General features: G+C 43.4%; 1 protein-coding gene across 1 annotated transcript in view; it reads left to right on the forward strand.

Moving 5' to 3' along the window:
* The first annotated feature begins 1613 nt into the window (after positions 1-1613).
* Positions 1614-17750, forward strand: part of LOC126474674 (uncharacterized) — a 258186-nt gene continuing 242049 nt past the window's right edge. Inside the window, exons 1-2 of the mRNA XM_050102153.1 lie at positions 1614-1638; positions 13178-13441. Coding sequence (XP_049958110.1) covers positions 1614-1638; positions 13178-13441 — 289 coding nt within the window. The remainder of the gene's footprint in view (positions 1639-13177; positions 13442-17750) is intronic.

Below are 17750 nucleotides of genomic sequence, written 5' to 3' on the forward strand. Positions count from 1 at the left end.
GTGTAATCATAAATTCAAGAGTATAGGTGAAATACAACACCTCAGTCTGATCCTTTATTTGCGAGTACTTGGGCGATATTTCCAGATTTTTATATAACATGTTATATTTACTACACATGTGCGTAAGACAAGAAAACGGTTGAATACTAGCAATTATTACTGTTCAGAATTCCAATTTTATATTTATCTGTATCCACGTACATATGCTTTGGATAACTTGAATTAGATGTGGTGGAATTGCTCTTTTTCCATAATATTCGGTAGTCCTTCTTTCATTTTATCAAAAGACAAAGACCACACGGGGTGTCGCAGGAGGAATGGTCAGCATTCAGATGTATGATAGGAACAATCATTTGAAGTACCTGGCCTCCGAGATAGCACATTTAACGTACATTGTCATTTATTTTCTATATTATTCAATACACTGTCAGTCAGTAAACATTAAGACATGCATTTTAAAAAGTGCTGATTGAAAAATACTTATTTTTAACACATTCACCTCCAAGGATTTGTTTTTTACAGCTGTTGTACAGTTCAAGATAATAGTTCGGACATCCCACGGTCAGCATCATTGAGATTGTGCAGTCTCGGGAGAACATGTTGGCTCGCTTGTTCGAGTGTCTGTGCGAGTTCGAGCAGTGTCCATGGTCGACTAAACGGTTCTTCTCGAGTATTCACCATTCGTTTGATCGCCTTAAACTTCGTCCAACCCGGAAAACAAAAATCTAATGGCGCAAGGTCTGGCGACCTAGATGGTCTTTTAATTCTACTACCACGACCAATCCATCGATTAGGATAAGAGCAGCTGAGATGTTCCTTCACACGTCAGGTAAAATGTGGAGTGGTTACGTCACAACGAAAGTACATTACAGCTACGAATGGCCAAAATAACGTCCTCAAGGTGTTCAACAAACGAATTTTGCAAAGAAATACAAGTAATTTCACCCGTCATTCGTTCTTCCAAAATGACTATACCTATCAACCACCCCAAAATCAAATATACATTACATCTGTTCTGACTTGAAAACAATTTGGGATATGTCTTATATCAATACGAAGTTTTGTACTTAGAATGATCGTTCCTGTCATATCCCGAATATTGACCATTCCTCCTGAGACATCCTGTGTAGCTTTTTAGACTGTATTTTCTTTTTATATTAATAGTTTAGTGACAAAATGGCATCTGAGCCAGACCTAGCTTTCCGAAAATCTGTTTGTTCGTCGAGTAATATGATGTCTACGAGGTCGACCACAGCTGCGAATTTTAGTGGGACTAACAACCCATTAAATATGCAGAAGCTACCTGCAGGTGTTTGGTGTGGTCGCGATTTTGACTCTTTTCAAATAGTGCAAGCCATCTAGAGTACCGACGGCGTAATGAGGTATTTAACACACAATGCGTGAGAGTGTGTGGTTCCGACCGAAGATGGTGGGGTTACTAATTTTTTTGTCTGGTATGCTTACTTTCCCACACTTTCGTAGTGTAAGTTTACCTACCGTTTTCCGATAACGTCGGAGTTTGGTTGTCGTATGACTAAAAATGGAAACAAGAATTCACAAATTTGAAATAGCTGGCTCACGTGAAGCACTGACACTCGTGGAATCCGTACAATATGGCGCTGTCCATATTTGTCCTCTGTAAGCTCTGTTCGTGAAATGAATATTCAACGCAATTTTTTTTTTATTTAGTCGCAAGCCGTGAGAGGCGGCGCCGCCTTCCGAGGAGAGATTTTTCTTCAGATCTCGTACTTTTGTGTTCGTCACTTGCGACCTCCTTCATCCCTCACGTGAATAAACAATGGCTGGCGATGCGAACTGTGCTCAGAGTCAACAGGCGAGCGCGGGTCCTGAATGTTTCACGAGCGCGCTGCATACGCTACGCGCGTTTCATTTTATGGACTGCCGCCGAGCGCGACCGATGGGGCCACTGTGGGAGGAGGCAGAGGGAGAGAGAGACAGAGAGAGAGAGAGAGAGAGAGCTGTGCTGTGTTGTGCTGCGACACGACACCAGAGCCCCATACCAATCGGGCCGGCTTCTGCACCTGCGGCCGCTAGCGAAAAGGAACGGTCTGCGAGGGACAAGTTTCCGATGATCGATGGGAAAAGTGTGTCTCCTCGCTGATCTCATTTCGCGCCTATGAGCAGCTGTTTCTGCTCTTTTTAGAGACGACATTGTGGTCTAGCGTCCATGTAATTGCATTTCTTTATTTTATTTCTGTTTGTTAAAATTCCAATCTTATCACTCAGAAGATAGAGGCAATAGATGGGACAACACTGTGAAAACATGTATTGCAAAGCAGATACTACCGAGGAAGACAATATTTGCATAAATCAGACACGGGACCTGATATTCTATTCAGTGACATCGAGAATGTCATCAAGCATTTGACGTTATTTCTTTTTAGCGTCTACGTAATTTCTTTTCTTTTTTCTCTTTTAGGATAAACGCGGAACCGTTATAACACCACTTTGTTGTCCTCCGTTTGTCTGTCTGTCTGTCTGTCTGTCCGACTGTTCAAAACGATTTTTCCTAGGAACGGGCAGACTTATCAAGTTGAAGTTTGTTTAGCATATTAAAGGTATGTGCTCCCTTGGCGATGTAAAAACGTGAAGCTTCTAAGTTAACGCAATCAAGAAATACGGCCATTTATGTCTGATATTTCGATACTTGCAAACTCATTCCTCAAAACCTTCAAGGTACTTCCTGTTGACATAAAATCATGAAACTGGGCAAAAAGCGAGGTTTCACGCTACAACCACAGGAAAATTCTGATAGTTGTCTATTTGTAAATATATCACACGAAAAACAATTTTTTTTTAGTAGACTGTCCCCCCCCCCTCCCTCTCTCTCTCTCTCTCTCTCTCTCTCCGTCCTTCCTGTGATCTCCCCCAAATATTAAGCTCTAGAGGCCCTTGGCGACGTAAAAACGAGGGACTTCTAAGTCAACAGTCCAAAGACACAACCATTTATAATTGTGACACTCCCAGACGCTCCCACCAAAACTTGCAGCATACTTCCCATTGACCTAGAATCATGAAATTTGACAAGAGATTTCGCACTACAACCAAAGGAAAAAATTAAAAAAAATTGAATTTGTAACTATGCCAGACGAAAGAAACTTTTTTGTCCATTGTTATCAGACTGTCTGACTGTCCGACCGTCTGTTACGATCCGTTTTTCCCAGGAACGGGTAGATGTATCAAGTTGAAATTTATGTCACATACTGAGGTCTACATTAATTTTGTGATTTAAACTTTTTACGCGTCTGAGTCAATGTAATCAAAAGACACGACCATTTACGTCACAGATTTTGATACATGCAAAGTCATTCACTAAAATCTGTACGGTACTTTCCGTTGTCCTAGAATCATGAAAGCTGTCAGGGAGCAGGGTTTCAAAAGAAAAAAATCCCAAAGAAACGATAACTAATCGAAACCCTCAGCTGCCAACAGGTGTTGTTGATATACAATGGGGACAACTGAAAATGTGTACCCCGACATGGACTCGAACCCTGGATCTCCTGCTTACATGGCGGACGCTCTATCCATCTTTTTTTGTGTGTTCGGTATTGTTCCTTGCATTTGGTCTGGGCGGACGTCACAAGCCATCCGTTCAAGTTGATGATTGAAGGTCATTGGCCGGGTAGCCTTTAACTGTATGAAGATATTAACCTTCTTCTGTGCGAATGCGCACACTTTGCCCGAAGTCTTACGGGAATCGTCACCTTAGTGGCGCGAGTAATGAGTGAATGGGCAAACATCATTTAGAAACGTTACGAGTGTAGGTTGTGGACAGTTTGGAATATGGGTCTGACGGGAAGCGTGCAAGGGATAATTCCCTGCAGTCGCTCTATCCCCTGTGCCCCCGGTGGCTCAGATGGATAGAGCGTCTGCCATGTAAGCAGGAGATCCCGGGTTGAAGTCCCGGTCGGGACACACATTTTCAGCTGTCTCCATTGAGGTATATCAACAACAGCTGTTGGCAGCTGAGGGTTTCGACTAATTATCATTTCATTCTAGAGAAGCTGCATAGTCTTCATTGTTCTTTCGGAATAGTTACTATCTTCATAAAAGTCCCAAAATTGGTAATTTGAATTATATCACACGAAAAGTATTAAACCTGAAAGTTAAACATTTTTGAATCTTGGAATCCCTGGGCTCGAGATCTCACCAGTATCAACGTCGATAATAGGAAAAACCGTCGAGATGCTCGGTTTTCGCAATGGAGGAACTGTCTGTATACATAATTATGTGATACAGTGAGCAAAACGTGAAGAGCCTAAAGACTTGACTATGTATGCTCGAACTCCTACTCACAAAAAAGAATCAGTTAAAATCTGATCCAACTAACGGACTGTAGCATTAATATCACATGCCAGCAAAGTCCTCCTGTACATACATAATCAATGTCTAAAGAAATTTCTACAATCTCAGGTTTCTGCACAGCAAGCAGGTTTTGTGACAGGTAAAGTTACTGGACAGGCACTCACGAATTTAAGGCACATAACTGAAAAATATTGTGAGCTCTGCGTCACTGCCTTCATTGTTTTACTAGATTATATAGAGTTCTTTGAACTTGTCATGTGGGACAAGTCGTGTGGCATATGCTCAATGCGTTTGGGATTCCAAAACACGTAGTATCATTACTAAAATGTATTTTGTAACAGTCATGTTGCAAGCGTACAGGTCAATTGCGAATAACAGGAGTTCTTCATCTTCTTCTTCTTGCGGATTATCAGCGTCTGGTGCTGCTTCTCCGTCCCCAGTCGCAGTCGTCTTCTTGTTGACTTCCCTGAACGTATCCTATTTTGTATCCTATCCTATTCATTCTATGTACATGGTATATCTACATCGGCTGTTTTTGTTGTACGAGGTCTGTTCAAAAAGTTCCAACGGTGCGCTGCAGCGAAATACGGTTGGCATCCCTGCACACGCCTGTGTTTCATGTGTAACTGCACGAAGTTTCATTGTTGTATGTCTGTCAGTTATTATTCAGTGCTGTATTTAGTAGAACGTTGTATCGCACAGTTTGCGAATTCCGAGAGGGCAGAGTCAGAGTTTCGTGGAACTCAAGAAAACCTTTACAGAGAGACTTGGTGGTAAAAGTGGTTTACACGATTTAAAAACGGCCGGACGGAAGCTAAAGATGACCCTCGTTCAGGATGCCATTCGACATCTACCGACGACGCTCAATTCAGAAGCGTCAACGACATTGTGCACACCAAACGGAGATTGAATGTCCGAGACAATGCAGAAGAATGTAACATTTCAGTACGATCATGTCGTGAAATCCTAACACAACATCTTGGAATGCATCCTGTTGCCGTCATTCGCCCACCGACCATGAGTCAAGCCGAAGTGGACCATCGCCTCGCGGTCTGTGAAGAACTTTTCGATCGCGCAAGTGAGGACCTGATGTTTCTTAAGAGAATCATAACTACTGATGAGACGTGGATTTTGGATTATGATGTTGACACCAAGGCTCAGTATTCACAATGGGTCGGGAAAGCTACTCCAAGAACAAAATAGGCTCATCATATCAGGTCAAATGTCAAAGCCATGCTGATAGTTTTCTTTGCGTTTGAACGATTAGTTCATCGTGTATGTCGTCACAAATATCCCTGTCCAGTTTCATCCTTTGCGAACTACGTCATTTGCCACTCGGGATTAGCCGAGCGGTCTTAGGCGCTGCAGTCATTGACTGTGCGGCTAGTCCCGGCGGAGATTCAAGTCCTCCCTCGGGCATGGGTGTGTGTGTTAGTCCTTAGCATAATTTGGATTAAGTAGTGTGTAAGCTTAGGGACTGATGACCTTAGCAGTTACGTCCCATAAGATTTCACACATATTTGAACATTTTGAATTACGTCATTTATTACCCTGTTCGTCCGAGCACAGTTTGTGCTTCGTCTTAAGTAATCCACCTCAGTGGGAGGCAGATTTTTCTTTTTTAACGTCCCAGGCTTCTGCTCAGTACAAAAATACACTCCAGACTAAAGTCTTACACATTCTATTCTTCGTTGTTTTTCTTATTTTTTTATTCCATCGAATAGAACTCATTTCCCTTGTTACATATTGCTCGTCCTTATTAAGCCTGCTAGCGATTTCATCATTGCTTGTGCCCTATTTGTTAAATAATATCCCAAGATATTTTGCATTTTCCACACCTACAGTTACTTCTTCATCTACCTCCAATTTATTTACTTTTTCCATTCCAGCAGCCAAGTAATCATACTTCTTGAGGTTCATCTTCATGCCGGCACAAATCATCTTCATCTTTTGCTACTACAATCTGGTCATCTGCAAAGTACGCGCTAAATATCTTGCTGTCTTCTATTGTCGCTCCAAAAACCTGGAATTTTCTGTGCCAAGTTTGCAGTATCGCTCCTAGATACACTTTGAAGAAGGTGGGAGACAGCCTATGTCTCTGCAGCAGACCATTATTCACCTCCAGTTCTTCTGTCCAACTATTCCCAATCCTTACTCTCACTGTGTTTTTTCATATAACTTCATAACATTTAGTAGTCTTTGATCTAACTCTCTTTTAGCTTTTACCACAGTTTGTTGGTGGAGACATTATCATAGGCTTCCTCTAGGTCAGTCAATGCAACACAACTCCCCAGCCGAACCTTTTTGTTTTTTTCACAAATTACTTTTTCGATATGACAGAATGGAGTCAGACAAATCTATGCAGAGTATGTCACATCTATGCAGAGTATGTCGTCAGGGATGCACTGGATGGCTGGGCTGGTGGAATTTTAATTGGTGCGAGGGAAATAAACAACCTACGCTTTGCAGATGATACTATCGTCATTGCAGGAAGTGAGGAAGAGCTTGATGGTCTAGTATCCAGAGTAAAGACTGTTAGTTTAAGTTTTGGTCTAGAGATAAACATGAAAATAAAACCAAGTTAGGTTTAGATCAAATTCAACCTACAGGAAGCTTAAAGGATGTGGAGGTAGTGAATGACCGAGTATATCTAAGTCCTCTGACAAATGACAAACGACAGCGTAATAAAGACGTAAAGCAACGTATCGTACTTTTCAGAACCACAATGGTTAAACTCACTATCATCTGGCAGGACAGGACAATATTTAAAGCAACAGAGATGCAAGATGCGCGTCGTGGAAACGTTGCTGTTTCCTATGTTCTTGTACGGCTGCGGGAACTGCACCGTTAAAGCTAGTGACAAGAGCAGAATTGATGCCTTCGAGATGTCGCGTTGGCGGAAGAAGTTACGAGTATCGTGGACAGAAAGAAGAAGCAATGCTTTCGTTATAGACGAACTTAACATCACAAGAAGCTTATCCTCGCGTGCCAGCCAAAGATACTTCCAGTTACTTGGGAAAATTTTGGGAACAGAAAGAGATAATTTATAAAAGACCATTTTGCTATTGAAAGAGAAGATCTCGTGTAAGAGCAGCAGCAAGTTGATGGCTGGATCAAGCGAAGAAGATTATCAGCCTACATCTTTAGATTATTTTAAGAAACGCTAAAGATCTCTGCGGGTGGAGATGTCTAGTCGAAGGTCCCATTATGTAAGAAGTGAATGAATAAATGCGGTCACGGCACTTAGCAATGAGTAAACTGAGTAATGATTAATGATGTAGGCCTATATTAAAACAGTTTGTGCACAACCCAGACTGCAGTTACATGGTCGAAGGACAGGAAGAGGAAGCAGTGGTTGAAGAGGGAAGTGTGAGAGGATCGTAGCCTATCCCCGATGAAGCAGAAATTTGGAAAGAGAATTAAAGTTCAGGAAGAAAACATACAGACTTTGAAAATAGAATTATATTAATACCTTCAGCTGCTAACGGGTGTTGATGTATATCAACGGGGACAGGTGAAAATGTGTGCCCCGACCGGAACTCGAATCCAGGATCTCCTGCTTACATGGCAGACGCTCTATCCAGTTTTTTTTTTGCATTTTGTTCGTTGTTGATCGTTCTGTTTGGTCGTTGCGGACGTCACATGACATCCGTTGAAGTTTGTTTGTTGATCCTTCCACTCAGTTTTTTATTATAGAAGCCAACCGGCTCTCTAATCGTGCCGGCATTTAAAAACGCAGTTTTTTTTTTGTTCGCTTTTGTTCGTTGCATCTGCTCGGGGCGGACGACGTAAGACATCCGTTTAACTTCGTTGTTGATCGATTAACTTACTTTCTTTTTTTTTATTACAGGGGGCACCTAACCCTCTGACCGAACACGCTGAGATACCGTGCCGACGGTCCATCTGAGCCACTGAGGGCACAGAGGACAGTGCGACTGCAGGGACTATCTCACGCACGCCTCCCGCGAGACCAACATTCTCACCTTGTATGTCCACACACTACATTCGTAGTGTCCCACCCCAACACACTCATTACTCGTGGAAGACATTCTTACCAAGTCCCGTAAGAGTTCGGGGAATATGTGTGCATGTGCACAGAAGAAGGAGGTCATGCCCGGTGTTGCCAGAACTATATACTTTTGTGGATATGGTGTCTATTCTTTCGGACATGTCCGAAAGAACAGACAACATATCCTCATAAGTATATACGGACTCTGAGGTTTGCCGATGACGCTGAAATTTCGTCTGAGACAGCAAAGGACTTCGAGGAGCAGTTGAACAGAATAGACAGTCTCTCTAAAAGAGATTATAAAATGAAAATCAACAAAATCAAAAGAAGGGTAACAGAATGTAGTTGAATCAAATCAGGTAACTGTGAGGAAATTAATTTAGGAAATGATATACTAACAGCAGTAGATGAGTTTTGATATTTGCATAGGAAAGTAAGTGATGACGATCGATGTAGGATATACAGTCGGACTGGCCACAGCATCGCAAGCAGTTCTGAAAAAAGAGAATTAAGTATCGAATATAAATTTGTTAGGAAGTTTTCTTGCATGTGTATTCTTGTACACACGTGTTTGCTGAATATTCATAACTCCCCTGCACACATGCAAAGAAATGATTACTTTAGGGTCCAATATTTACTTGCTAAGAATTTACAGAGTTAAAAAAAAAGAAAAAAAATTAATCAGCACTGCTGTGGCGTACGTGAGGTATTAGGTGACTCGAGGTGTGTGCTTGCTTGTGTGTCGGTTGACGTCGTTATAGTTACAATACGGTTTTTAAGTGCTTAGATAAAAGCGAGAGGTGAATCCAAGCTGAAATGAAACTTACTCAAGTAAACTTAAACTGACGTTAGAGGCAATGCAAATACTTGAGAGATATTAAAATAATAACGTTCGTCAATTAAAGTAACATTCATCGGTAAGGAAAATGGTGTAACTAGTAAATGTCTACATGCACTGAAACGAAATGAAGACCCGTTCTGGGTTTACGGAGTAGAGCTACTTTCCTTTCCAGCTCTTGTCTCTGCAGTTCTCGGAGACAGCCTCACAGATTGTGTACTCCGATTCCGTCTCTGAATGAGCCTCTTCAGAAGTTCGCCGTAGAACTCCGAGGAGTAACACACACGGGCGGTGAGAGGTGAGTTCAGCCGTTCGGGAGCCTGCGTGTGTAAAACGACCCCCGATGAGACGCGAGTTCGGAACTGGTAGGAAGAAAATTGTGTTCCTTCTCGTGAGACGTGGCTTCCCGTTGAAGGTTTCTCGCTGTTACTTGAAAATAGGAGCTTTCAGTCAACGTCAACTTCAAATCAAATTCTGGGCTGAGCGGAAATCTTGCTTATTTCGAAGAAGGTCTTTGACGAAAGAGCACTAAATTTTAAGAATTAACTTTTGGAAATTGTAATAACTCACAGAAAAAATGGAATAATCTTTGAGGGAGAAAGGAAAAAAATGAAAAGATGAAAAACCGTAGATTCTCTTGAGTAGCTAGCGTCTGTAAATCGACTGTTATCACATTGTTACACAAACAGTGTGAAGTTTGGAGACGATAAAAACTGTGGGCCGCGACATTAAGTAGTTTAACTGGTCAATAAGACAGTACAATAACCAAACAACGTTAGCAGAGCATTTTTATCTGACCCTTCATCAGTACAGTACAATTCGAGCGAATTCTTTTATGTCCAGCGTCATTGTTGGTTCGTTCATCACCTCTATGATTAGTTTTATGTAGTTCCTTAGCGATGTCGCGTGCCAGCTATCCTCTCCATTTACTAATGTAGATCGTACTGAATTCGAAGGGAATATAAAAGCAATATTTTCTGCCTGTTACCGTCTTTCCTACCATAAAATTTTCATTATCTCGCCTGAAGGTCTACTTCTCCTTGGACCGTTGGGGCACCAGGGTTATTTCCATTTAATAGGGGTTTCGATTGCCTGTTGAAATGAATTGATTATGAAAGGAACAGAGACAGACTACAGAGCAGTAACAGTCAGACAGCTCAATTAAAACTGGAAATATCCCAGGAAACAAACAGAAATGCTAGGCACCTCTTTACACAAGAAAAGGTGGGAACTTGCCAGACCACAAATTTGGACTAGACAAGTGGTCCACAGGCTTGCTGTGGGCCGACAAAAGTACAGAAAAAAAAAATACGAAAGAAATAATGGTGAACACTCCAGCCCTTAGAGCGAGAATACAGATGCAGTAAATTAGAGACTAATCTCCAGGATTAGAATCACAAACGAAGGTAATTAGCCTAGAGCCGACACGCGTTGCGAGCACTCAGACAAGCGCAGCGTGACAGAAGACTACCGCTCTAGAAATGTAAATACAGTGAAGCTAATTTCTCACGGTGCCGGTCGCATATTTGTAGATAAATCACTGTGGCACGAGGATTCTACCGCAATCTCTCAGCTAGAGCTGAACTTTGCAGGACACATATGCTTCCAAGATGATGGAGACAAATACATGTATGCGATTATGGCGGCAACTACCGCACTGCTACTAGTCACGGCATAAAGCCTACCAAGAACTGGAAACTATTGAGGCCGAGAAGGCATGTGTCAGAACTTTTGTAACCTCGGATACTCGCACATTGTAGATTCCTCCGAGAGCAAAAGATCCTCTACAGGTATCCTAACTAGTAGCGGGAATGCCGACTGTCGCTTACTCTTTGTACCGAGGGTCAGTATCGGAATTTCCATTTCGGAAATCGTTAGGGAGTTCAATATTCTCGGATACAAAGTGTCAAGAGTGTTCCGAGGTTACCAAATTTCAGGCATTACCTGTCACCATGGACAACACAGTGACTGACAGCCTTCACTTAACGTCCGAAAGCGGCGGCGTTTTCGTAGAGTTTTCAGTGCTAACAGACAATCAACACTGCGCGAAATAACCGCAGCACTCAATGTGGGACATACGACGAACGTATATGATAGTACAGTGCAGCGAAATTTGGCGTTAATGGGCTATGGCAGCAGACGACCGACGTGTGCGTCTTTGCTAACAGCACAACATCGCCTGCAGCGCCTCATCTAGACTCGTGACCACATCAGTTGGATCCTGGTCCTTTGGAAAACCTTGACCAGGTCAGTTGATGGTACGGTTCCAATATGACGCATACCCTACGAAACCATGGACTGAAGTTGCCAAAGAGGCACTGTGCAAGCTAGTGGTTGGTCCATAATACTGTGGGCTGTTTTTACGTGGAATGGAGGGGGTCCTCTGGTCCAACTGAACAGAACATTGGCTGGAAGTGGCTGTACTGGCGTAACTGGAGACCATTTGCAGCCATTCATTGAATTCATGTTGATGGTACGGTTCCAATGTGGCGCCTACCCTACGAAGCCATGGACCGAAGTTGTCAACGAGGCACTGTGCAAGCTAGTAGTTGGTCCGTAATACTGTGGGCTGTGTTTACGTGGAATGGAGATGGTCCTCTGGTCCAACCCGAATCGAAAACTGGCTGGAAGTGGTTATACTGGCGTACCTGGAGACCATTTGCAGCCATTCATTGAATTCATGTTCCCCAATGTTCCCAAACAAGGTTGAACTTTTATGGATGACAGTTCACGATGCCAAGTGGGCACAACTGTTAGCGACTAGTTTGAAGAAGATTCTGGACATTTCGAGCAAACGATATGGCCACCCATCGAACATTTACGGGACATAATCGAGAGATCATTTCGTGAAACTTCCTGGGAGATTAAAACTGTGTTCCGGACCGAGACTCGAACGCAGGACCTTCGCCTTTCACGGGCAAGTGCTCTACCAACTGAGCTACCCAAGCACAACTCACTCCCCGTCCTCACAGCTTTAATTCCGCCCCACTCCGCTGTAAAGTGAAAATTTCGTTCCAGATCATTTCGTGCTCAAAATCCTGCGCTGGCAGCTCTTTCGCAATTATGGACGGCTGTAGATGCAGAATGCCTCGGTATTTCTGCAGGGGACTTCCAACGACTTGTTGAGTCCACGCCACGCCGAGTTGCTCCACTACGCCTGGTAAGAGAGATGCGACGCGATGTTAGTAGGTGTCCCACGACTTTTGTCACCTTGGTGTATCTGCATTATTACTCTGCAATTCACATTTAAGTGCTTGGCAGAGGGTTCATCGAACCACAATCATATTACCTCTCTACCATTCCAGTCCCGAACAGCGCGCGGGAAAAACGAACACCTAAACCTTTCTGTTCGAGCTCTGATTTCTCTTATTTTATTTTGATGATCATTCCTACTTATGTAGGTTAGGCTCAACAAAATATTTTCGCATTCGGAAGTTGTTTGTAATTTTAACACCCAGGTACTCAGTTGAATTGGCAGCCTTGAGAATTGTACTATTTATCGAGTAATCGAATTCCAACGGATTTCTTTTGGAACTCATGTGAATCACCTCACACTTTTCGTTATTTAGCGTCAACTGCCACCTGCTAAACCATACAGCAATCTTTTCTACATCGCTTTGCAACTTATACTGGTCTTCGGATGACCTTACTAGACGGTAAATTACACCCCATAGGCCCGCAGCTTGATTAGAAGTCGCTTGTGAGGAACGGCGTCAAAAGCTTTCCGGATATCTATAAATACGGAATCAGCTTGAGATCCCCTGTCGATAGCGGCCATTACTTCGTGTGAATAAAGAGCTAGCTGCGTTGCACAAGAACGATGTTTTCTGAAACCATGCTGATTACGTATCAATAGATCGTTCCCTTCGAGGTGATTCAGTATATGCTCCAAAACCCTACTGCAAACCGACGTCAATGATATAGGTCTGCTATAAGGGCTATAAGGGACAGGAGACGTGAAGGAAGCTGCTGACAGGAGGGGACCGGCGCTCTGCGTGTTTCAGCGTACTGCGACCGGCGCGACACGCTGGCGAACCTGTGCGAGAAGATCACGGGCGACGCGGCGCTGTTCTCCATGTTCCGCGTGGCCGGCGCGCCGGCGCCCTGCCCCTTCGACGGCGGGCCGCCCTTCAGCTTCACGTACAGCCGCGGCGCCGGCGCCGCCGACTGCCGCGTGCCCGAGTCGCGCGCCGAGCCCTGCACCGACGCCTCGCGCCTCCTGCTGCGCTACCAGGCCTGCCCCGACGTGCGCGGCACCGAGAGCGCCGGTACGTAGCCGCAGCAGCCGCCAGCCAGCCCGCCGAGCAAAACTACGAGGGGCAGTCAAAAAGTAATGCCCCCTTTTTTCTCCTTCATTAAATTGGTAATGTAGTAATCATGAGTTTTGCCCACTTCCACAAAACAACCCTCTCCAGCTCATTGCAGCAACAGCGTCCTACTTCGACAGGGCATAAATGAAAGTAAAATAATCAAAAAAGTCAAAACTTTTACTAAAACACTTATCAGAACCAAAATACACAGACGTAGGAGCTCCTCAGCGCAGCTAATTAGGACCAGTACTGTTCCTGACACAAACTTCCCAGTAAATTTTTCTTTTTTAGGGCCACCAGCATGATATACACTACTGGCCATTAAAATTGGACGCGAAATTTAAACGACGGGAAGAAGATGCTGTGATATGCAAATGATTAGCTTGTCAGAGCATTCACACAAGGTTGGCGCCGGTGGCGACACCTACAACGTGCTGACAAGACGAAAGTTTCCAACCGATTTCTCATACACAAACAGCAGTTGACCGGCGTTGCCTGGTGAAACGTTGTTGTGATGCCTCGTGTAAGGAGGAGAAATGCGTACCATCAGGTTTCCGACTTTGATAAAGGTCGGATTGTAGCCTATCGCGATTGCGGTTTAACTTATTGTGACATTGCTGCTCGCGTTGGTCGAAATCCAAAGACTGCTAGCAGATATGGAATCGGTGGATTCAGGAGGGTAATACGGAACGCCGTGCTGGATCCCAACGGCCTCGTATCACTAGCAGTCGAGATGACAGGCATCTTATCCGCATGGCTGTAACGGATCGTGCAGCCACGTCTCGATCCCTGAGTCAACAGATGGGGACGTTTGCAAGACAACAACAATCTGTACGAACAGTTCGACGACGTTTGCAGCAGCATGGACCATCAGCTCGGAGACCATGGCTGCGGTTACACAGACAGGACCGCTTGCGATGGTGTACTCAACGACGAACCTGGATGCACGAATGGCAAAACGTCATTTTTTCGGATGAATCTAGGTTCTGTTTACAGCATCATGATGGTCGCATCCGTGTTTGGCGACATCGCGGTGACCGCACATTGGAAGCGTGTATTCGTCATCGCCATACTGGCGTATCACCCGGCGTGATGGTATGGGGTGCCATTGGTTACACGCCTCGGTCATCTCCTGTTCTCATTCACGGCACTTTGAACAGTGGACGTTACATTTCAGATGTGTTACGACCCGTGGCTCTACCCTTCAATCGATCCCTGTGAAAGCCTACATATCAGCAGGATAATGCACGACCGCATGTTGCAGGTCTGTACGGGCCTTTCTGGATACAGAAAATGTTCAACTGCTGCCCTGGCCAGCACATTCTCCAGATCTGTCACCAATTGAAAACGTCTGGTCAATGGTGGTCAAGCAACTGGTTCGTCACTGTGGTATCGTGTTGAAGCTGCATGTGCATATCAAGGCCGTTATTACGGCCAGAGGTGGTTGTTCTGGGTAATGATTTCTCAGGATCTATGCACCCAAATTGCGTGAAAATGTAATCACATGTCAGTTCTAGTATAATATATTTGTCCAATGAATACCCATTTATTATCTGCATTTCTTCTTGGTGTAGCAATTTTAAAGGCCAGTAGTGTATGTCTCATACCGACATGATTATTACAGTAGATGCACCAAATACCTACTTACAATAAGTAGTCTTGGCTTTTTTCAACCACATCTAGACTGATGTGATGTCCCTATTACTTCATTAGTAGACTGTTTTAACCAAAAATAGCTCTCGAGCTCATTATAAAGATGCGTGCAAAACACTTCGAATTTCAAATACTCTGTGTGAGTATATCTACCAGTCAGCTGTACACGTCAAAAAGAAAAAAAAAAGTGAGCACTTCCACAGTAGCGAACTCAAGAAGGTTAAGATGACATCGAGGGCGGAGTTGCTCTCAAGACAGGTAGGCTATTGGATGAGTACTAGGACACCTTGGAGTGGGTAAACAGACGCCGCCGTTGGATTTCTGCAGAAATCGGTTAAGTGTATTTAGGTCGGCAACAATAATATAAGTGGAAAACGAACAGCGAATGTGGATGATGAAAGTATAGCACTTGGGATGATATGGTTGCATATATCTAGTGGCATACTTAATGGTTAAGATGCTGAACGAAAGACTGGGCTTTTATGTTCGGTGGGTGTCTTGTACAGCGATTTTGGCCGATCGGAGATGTTATTCTGGTGGCCAACAGCAAAACCACCTCATTTTCTGCGTGTGCTTTCCAATTTAAATTTTTCGTAATTGTAATTTTCAGGTAATTCGTTGAATTTACGGCCATTAGATTTGATCGATTTATCTTATAACCGAAGTTGAAAGGATTCCATTTAGCACTCATACGGATGATTTCACTCTATTCATTATTTAGGGACAATTGACTATTTTCGCAACATGCAAATATCTTATCTAAGTCGCTTTGCAGTTGGTTTTGATCTTCTGACGACTGTACTGGACGATAAACAGGATCTTCCGCAAATAGCCTAAAACGGCTGCACAGATTGTATTACAAATCATTTAACCGGCCGGGGTGGCAGAGCGGTTCTAGGCGCTACAGTCTGGAACCGCGCGACCGCTACGGTCCCAGGTTCGAACCTGCCGCGGGCACGAATGTGTGTGATGGCTTTAGGTTAGTTAGGTTTAAGTAGTTCTAAGTTCTAGGGGCTGATGACCTCAGAAGTTAAGTCCCATATTGCTCAGAGCCATTGAACCATTTGAGCCAAATCATTTACATAGGTAAGGAAGAACAGAGGGCCTATAACAATACCTTGGCGAGTGCCAAAAATCACTTGCGCTTTACTCGAGATATACTCACAGATATTGCTGCTCGTGTAGGTCACGATCCCATGACTGTCATGCGAGTATGGAATCGATGAGTTCATAAGAGCAACGAAAGACCACGTGTCCTCGACATGGAGCGGAAGGTGTTCACTGTTTTCCCGTGTCTCTCGCTCATTAAAGAAAAAATCTGGTGATTGGTTGCTGAGAGATTGCATTCACCGACTCGAAAGCCAGTGCGACTGAAGAACTCTGGCAAAGAGTTGACGCAAGTACCCTTATCTGTGTTTCAAGGTGAGTTAGACTCAACCCTCAGCCAGACGTGTTGCTGCCAAGTTGGCCGCTTTGTGCTCGAAGTTACACACCTGCTGTAACTCCACGTCAAAGACAAATTTAATCCTCTGCTCTTCCTATTACACTGTATATTCTCATTAAATAAAATTTCTTTATTTGCTATCCTTCCTTGAGTTTTCAGCCTCTGTTGCGGTGGTCGTCAAACTTTTTTGCTCAAGTGCCAACACCGAAATTGTCGAGCAACATGTGTGGCACATGTACGTATCTAATTATTAATTGATAACCTATATAAATTAGCATGTTATCAGGCCCTCCCCAAATAGAATAGTTACAGTAAGACCGCGATAAATTAGTCATGACCTCCAAGTACTGATCATTAAAAGTCGCCACCATCATGTGACTCTGGTCTGCCTCATATTGCAGCCTACCTCAGCAGTATAACAGGCGTGACACCGTAGTGGCATAATGAAATGTTTTTTTTTTGTTTTTTTTTTTACAATGTGCACGAGTGACTTTGATTAATAGTACTATTTATACTAATATTTAAATGCAGTGCTGAATATCAAACACTATCACAGGTATTTGATAAATGATTTAAATGGTAGTTTTCTTTTTCGCATTGCAGTGTGTTACAACAGCCTTACTTAATTTAATGTTCCTTGCTACAAATAAGTACCGCCTTTGAAGATGATCACCTCTGTAATGTCTACTCACAACTTCATGTTACTTTCTTGTCACAATTTATACCATAGCAGCTAAATACGATGAGTCACCCACTCTCGCGATTCAGCAGTACTGTAACACAAATAGCAAAACATTCTCTCCATTTTGTTTCTCACAACCTCAAATGTCTAACCCCACAGTCGCTGTGCTACTTAGCCCTCTGCCCTTGATGTATACGGCCAACTTTACTTAGATCGCGACCGAATTCACCAATGTCAATTAAGCTTAAGCACGTCTTAATATTTTACTGTCTCTGTAAGTATTTTTGTTTGTTAACAAGTACGAAAACTACACTCTTAAATAGCTCTTAACGTTAGTTGACGTTTTTGGATTCGGCTGTTAGTTGCTAGATGCATATTGTTATAAAATTACTACTAAGAATTGCGGGCCCCACGAACACAAACGAGATACGGGTCGGATGCGGGTAGCGGGCTGCTATTTGACGATAATTGCTCTAGTGGCTTCAACT

The sequence above is a fragment of the Schistocerca serialis genome, chromosome 4 (genome assembly GCF_023864345.2).
Source record: "Schistocerca serialis cubense isolate TAMUIC-IGC-003099 chromosome 4, iqSchSeri2.2, whole genome shotgun sequence".
Taxonomy (NCBI): Eukaryota; Metazoa; Arthropoda; class Insecta; order Orthoptera; family Acrididae; genus Schistocerca; species Schistocerca serialis.